This window comes from Temnothorax curvispinosus, unplaced genomic scaffold (genome assembly GCF_003070985.1).
Source record: "Temnothorax curvispinosus isolate PA1 unplaced genomic scaffold, ASM307098v1 QBEX01017909.1, whole genome shotgun sequence".
Lineage (NCBI taxonomy): Eukaryota > Metazoa > Arthropoda > Insecta > Hymenoptera > Formicidae > Temnothorax > Temnothorax curvispinosus.
In genome coordinates this window covers 45-6,313 of record NW_020227689.1, presented here as the reverse complement: position 1 = coordinate 6,313, position 6,269 = coordinate 45, and the positions used below count along the sequence as shown (strand labels likewise).

Genomic DNA, 6,269 nt, shown 5'->3' with positions numbered 1-6,269 from the left:
ATTAACTTTTTACCCGACTTTAACCCGACATAACCTGTCAAACCGTTAAACTCTAACTTATTTGAATACCCCTATTGCAAACGTACACTTACGCAAGTTGAGGTTAAACAAAGTGTCGGTGTGTTACAGACGACTATAGGATCCCCTTAATTAACGTTTTTTGTTGAATGTCGCGATTCAAAAAGCGTACAAAAATTATGTACATGTATTGCAATACTTCGAGTAACAATATTAGTTAGGGGTATATAAACTTGGAACTCCAGAGTGACTTGTTCCCTTTTTCAATTCTGCAAAAATCGTAAAGTAGTTGTATTTTGAATGAAGAAACCATCATTTTCCTCTTCAAAACTTTCTAAATGTAACAATTGTCGGAGTTAAAATATTGTATTCGATCTCCTTAACCCACATTCCATCAATAAATACTCAGTACATTAATACAATCATCGAAAAGTAAAGAAGTAAATATTTGATTTGAATATTTTGCGTGACAGATAGAAGATTGCAAATTCGACGTCGTGTGTTGTTGTGTCCTTGGGGTAGAACACTGTGCCGCGTGAGCGTAGTAGTAAAATACACTGGGTACAATATAATAAAAGTGTTTATTCTCTCAAGTATGACCGCGTGCTAACTAGTACAAAGGCTGAACCAGGAATGGCTTCCCGACATGAAGGTGGGCGCCCGCGCAGTCACGTGGTCTCCTTTCGTAAGACCTATTCGCATGAGCCAATCCGAAGCTCCTCGCAGATGCATGTCCGAGGCTGGCATGCAGCGCAGTGGCGCGTTTATATGAAACGCCACACAACACTCCCCTCACTTAGAAATTCGAGGCTTACTAGTCTCATAATCTTGTAAGTACTTTAGAGAGCGAATTTGTCGTTGCGGACGTGACGCTCCCTTTTTCGAGGGTGTTGTCTCTTTCGCTTCTGGGGTTCCAGAAAGGCTGGTGGGTGAAGACAGTTTAGGAGTAGAAGCACACCAGGATCCTTGAGGCGTAGAGAAAATTGAGGAATCGTTTTTAGGAGCTGTGAGAGTAGAGTAGGAAGGACCTGGCGATGTAGGAGTAGTGTTGCCGCTTGCATTGACTAACGTTTGACTAGAACTATTAGTAGAAGTAGACGCTTGGGACGGACTCGCATTTACAATTATCCCTTCGCTCGCATTTCTGCTTATATTATTATTTGTACTACTAGTATTATTGTTCGCGTTATCACAATTATTCGGCGGATTAGTATCGTAAAAATCATAGAAATCTTCATCACTACTCTTTGGCGTGTCGTCGCCTATCGGACGCATTTGGTTGATGTGCCTTTTCCAGACACGACCGTCGTCTAAACGTATTTTAAAATGTAAGTCGCTTAACTGTTCAATTATCGTACCGAACAACCATTTAATTTTATCAATGTAATTGCAACAACTGACTCTCTTTCCCACCGTGAATTTAAAAAGACGTTTATACTGAATCGTGCGTTTTGTACTTGACGGACGTAGCAAATCAAATTTAGTACGTATTTTCCTTGAAAATAATAACTCTGCTGGGGCTATTCCCGTTGCAGTGTGAGAAGTATTCCGGTACTGAAAGAGTAATTTTTGTAAATTGATATACGCATTCGCATGTGTAGATTGCATCTCTTTCAAAGAATTTTTAAGAATCTGGACATAGCGCTCGGCTTGTCCATTTGTTGCAGGATGATGCGGTGCGGTGTATTTTGAAATGATACCGTGTGAATCTAAAAAGTTTCTAAATTCTTTCGACGTAAACGCAGTGCCGTTATCGGATACAATGTATTTCGGTAATCCGTACGTGTAAAATATTTGTCTGCATACATTAATGGTAGTTTTCGTTGTAATGTCCTTGACAATATGAATTTCCGGCCATTTTGTGTACGAATCAACCAGAATAAAAAAATTGTGTCCTAAAAATGGACCTGCAAAATCGACGTGTACCCTTTCGAAGGGTAATTGGGCTGGTTCCCACACGTGATTTGAAACTTTAGGTGGATTGTTCCTGTGCGAATTACATTCATGACAATTCTGCGTTAATTTCTTTATGTCATTGTCAATCTTGTTCCACCAGACGTACCCTCTCGCGAGATGCTTCATTTTGACTGTGCCAAAATGACCTAGATGCAACTCGTGAAGTATTTTTTTCTGTAACCCGATCGGAATAACAACTCTGTGCCCTCGAAAAATAACACCGTGTAATAAGGAAAATTCCTCGTAAGGAACCGTGTAATATTTATTGCTTTTAGAATCCGCGTTAGAATTAGAGCCTGTTATTAAGAATTTTAGCAAGTTGGATAATTCTTTATCCTCTCTTGTAGCTGCAGCAACTTGTGCCGCTGTAATAGGCAGCGTATCGAAAGTAGCTTCTTGGAACTCGTCCACAGCTTCACACTCTATTTCGTCTGTATTTCGCGGTATCGGAAGTCTCGATAAGCAGTCCGCATTTGAGTGTAATTTCGATTTCCTATATTTAATCTTATAACAAAATCCTTGTAATATTAACGCATAGTGCTGCATACGCATAGCAGTGTAAATTGGCAAACCCTTTGTCGGTGAAAAGATCTGCGTGAGCGGACGATGGTCCGTAATAAGAGTAAATTCTGTACTTTGTAGGTACTGATGAAACTTCCTAACACCGAAGATTATTGCCAACGCTTCTTTATCGATTTGAGAATATGAACGTTGTGTTTTCGAAAGCGTTTGAGACGCGTATTGAATGGCTCTTTCCGAACCGTCTGGATAAATATGAGAGAGCACTGCTCCTATTCCGTAAGGACTCGCGTCAGTGGCTAAGGTTATGGGCAGTCTGGGATCAAAATGAGCTAAGCATTTCGGGCTTGTAAATGCTCGTTTTGCTGCCTGGAAACTTTTCTCACAGTCTTCCGACCAATAGAATTTAACGTTCTTTTGTAAAAGATTGTTCAGCGGTTGCAAAATGGCACTTAGATTTGGAACGAACCTATCGTAGTAGCGTATCATGCCCAAGAAGCTTCTAAGTTCGGTTAGATTTGTAGGTTGGGGCATGTTGGAAATTGCATCTATTTTATCCGGAGCTTTATTGATACCGTTTTTGTCTATTACGTAGCCGCAATACTGGATTTGATCCTTAAAAAATTCGCTCTTCTTTACATTAATTCGTATGTTGCATTTCTGTAATCGCGTAAAAACCTGGCGCAGTTTACTTAAATGATCTTGTACGTTTTTGCCTGAGACTCTAATATCGTCTAAAAATACGACGACTCCCGGGATATCTTTAAGGATATTTTCAATGATGCGTTGCCATATGGCTGGAGCGGACGCGACTCCGTACATCAAACGCGTTGGTCTGTAAAGACCCTTATGTGTATTCAAAGTAAGCAGTTCGCGATCCTGCTGTCTAACCTCGAGTTGCAAGTAGGCCTGTAAAAGGTCGATTTTAGAAAAAACTTTTTCTCCCGCCATTTGCGTGAGAAGCTCGTCTGGTGTTGGTAAAGGGTGCGAATCTATATTTAAATTGGGGTTAAGCGTGACACTGTAGTCCCCGCAAACGCGAATCTCTCCATTTTTTTTAATAACGGGAACGATGGGCGTGGCCCATTCGGAAAAGTCCACCTTCTCGAGAATCCCGTTTTGTGTAAGTGTCTCTAGCTCTTCTTCAATCTGGTTGCGTAAACGAAAAGGCACGGGCCGCGGCTTATGGAATACCGGATTTGTATTTCGCTTAACATTTAATCTTGCTTGTATATCTGTAATTTTCGCAATAGACAGACTTGTAATACTATTAAATTCGTTTAACAGCGTTTGTAGTTGCATTGTCATTTACGGTAACTTGCTTAATCGACTGAAGTTGGTCCGTAATATTTTTCAACTCCTCGATCTGATTAAGTTGTGATATCCACTCGCGACCTAATAGTGGTTCTTTTTCTATTTCTACAATATATAAATGTAATTTTCGAATACGATTACCGTTCTTGACTCTAACTTCTATGTAACCGCATAATGGAATAGGCGTGCGTGTGTAGGACATGAGATTCAAATCGGTTGTAAATACGCGTTCGCCTTTGAATAACCTTTTCGCGTCGGTTAACGACATTAAAGTGACGGCCGATCCACTATCGACCTCGAAGCGCACGTCTTTATTATTAACGTTCAACGTGGCAAAGAATTTTTTTCTGAAACGCAATTGTTCGATCGCGAGCACCTCAATATTCTTAGTATTGTTTTCACGAGACGATTTGCACACTTTTTTTAAATGTCCCGCCTTTCCGCACGAAAGACACTTCATACTTCTATCGAGCGTGCATGCTGACGCATAATGGCTGCCGCCGCAACGATAACACGTGATAACCGATTTCCCGCGCGCGCCATTTTTCGCAACACTATTTTTCGCATTCGCGTTCCCGCGCTTTTTAAATTTATCTGTAGATGCCGATGTCTTCCTCGTGCTGATGGCCAAGGTAGTTTCCTCTTCGCCTTGTAATTGTTTTGTCCCCTTCTCCGACAATTCCATTGTCGTGGCAACTTGTATCGCCTTCTCCAGCGTGAGGTCCGTTGTCTCCAGTAGACGATTGAGTGTTCGCTTATTTCTAAGCCCAAACACGAAATAGTTCCTGAGCGTCTTTTCTGTATGCTCACCCAGTTTGCAGTTCGTCGATAGTTTCTTCAATGCTGTAGCGTATTCCAAAATGGACTCGCCCTCTTGCTGTTTCCGGCTCGCGAGTTTGAAATTCTCAGCGATTTCGAGAGGTTTCGGCTCGTAAAATTTTTCCAACGTTTCCGTTAGGTTTTTGTAAGTCATCTCGCTTGGTTTCTGAGGCATGACTTCATTTTTAAGGACGCTGTAAGCACTGGCGCCCAAATGATGCAATAGATATGCCGTTTGGTTTTCAGTCGATACGTTGTATATCTGTATCGCCGCTTCCAGTCTTTCCCACCATTCGGTCCATGGACCGTTTTGAGGATTGAAGGCCTCGATATTCGAAGTATTGCAGGCGGTATTGGCCATTCGGAATTGAGTAATCTCGCCACTGACTGTGTGGCAAGAACCCGAAAATTATGCAATCTGCTTACTTGCAGTTGAAACACGGTCACTTCTTGTTGCGTTGTGACGTAATGGCGGCCACGAACGCGTAACGTGCTTTTTACTTGCACGACACTTAACCGCCCTCCTCGGCGCGGAAATCTTGATCCTCGTCGCCAATTTGTTGTGTCCTTGGGGTAGAACACTGTGCCGCGTGAGCGTAGTAGTAAAATAAACTGGGTACAATATAATAAAAGTGTTTATTCTCTCAAGTATGACCGCGTGCTAACTAGTACAAAGGCTGAACCAGGAATGGCTTCCCGGCATGAAGGTGGGCGCATACGCAAGCGCCCGCGCAGTCACGCGGTCTCCTTTCGTAAGACCTATTCGCATGAGCCAATCCGAAGCTCCTCGCAGATGCATGTCCGAGGCTAGAGTTCCTATAATGAGAGTTTGGACACCCCGTTAACGATTCGTGATTGGTTCTTCGATCCGCCATATGTTTCAGCCAAGAAGAGCGGAAGATATAAAGACATTTTTATAAGGATAAGTACTAAATAAGAGATTCAAGTATACATTACATTTATTTATTAATAAGGTTAGATAAAATTAATGTAGATAAATATGTAATATATATTGAAATTAGTGTTTGAATTATCTAACTTTTCCTTGTAATTTTAATAACAATGTAAAACCTAACCTAACCTTTGTTTATGCAGTTAAACATTTAATACAATTACAGTTGTTATTAATATAACTATAAAATGCCTGGCTGCGCAGCACCCAACTGCTATAATTCATCAGAAAAAAAATTCAAAATGTGTACTTTTCCACTAAAAGACCCAAAAAGGTGTGCAGTTTGGGTTGAAAATATGAAACGGAAAAATTGGACACCAAACAAACATTCGATGCTATGTCAAGTAACAATTAAAATGGAATTCTTTATTTTTAGTCTATTTACATTATATAATAATAATTATATTCAATTTTTCATTAAAGGTTCACTTTGCACCAGAAACTTGGGAACAAAATCGAGCTGATGGATTGTTAAAGCTTAAAAATAATGCCGTTCCGACATTATTTGCTACTTCTGATGGTAATATGCTTTTTCACGTATCAGTGGTTAAATAGAGATTAAAATAATCAACTTAAAATTATTTTGTTACCTAATTTGATTCTATCACATAAATTGAATTTGAAGCTATAAGCTATAATTTTAGGAAAAAATTGCATTTTAATCATTTTCAAAGTATACAAGTGGATAAAT

General features: G+C 40.2%; 1 protein-coding gene across 1 annotated transcript; it reads right to left on the bottom strand.

Annotated features, from left to right (window-relative positions):
* Positions 1-833: 833 nt before the first annotated feature.
* Positions 834-5,442, bottom strand: LOC112467938 (uncharacterized protein K02A2.6-like; the record flags this gene model as incomplete). Its single annotated transcript, XM_025036887.1, has 5 exons — positions 834-1,328; positions 1,719-3,728; positions 3,949-5,013; positions 5,128-5,238; positions 5,293-5,442. Coding segments are annotated over 5 exons (3,831 nt in total), but the record flags the coding sequence as incomplete, so codon positions are not given.
* Positions 5,443-6,269: the final 827 nt, after the last annotated feature.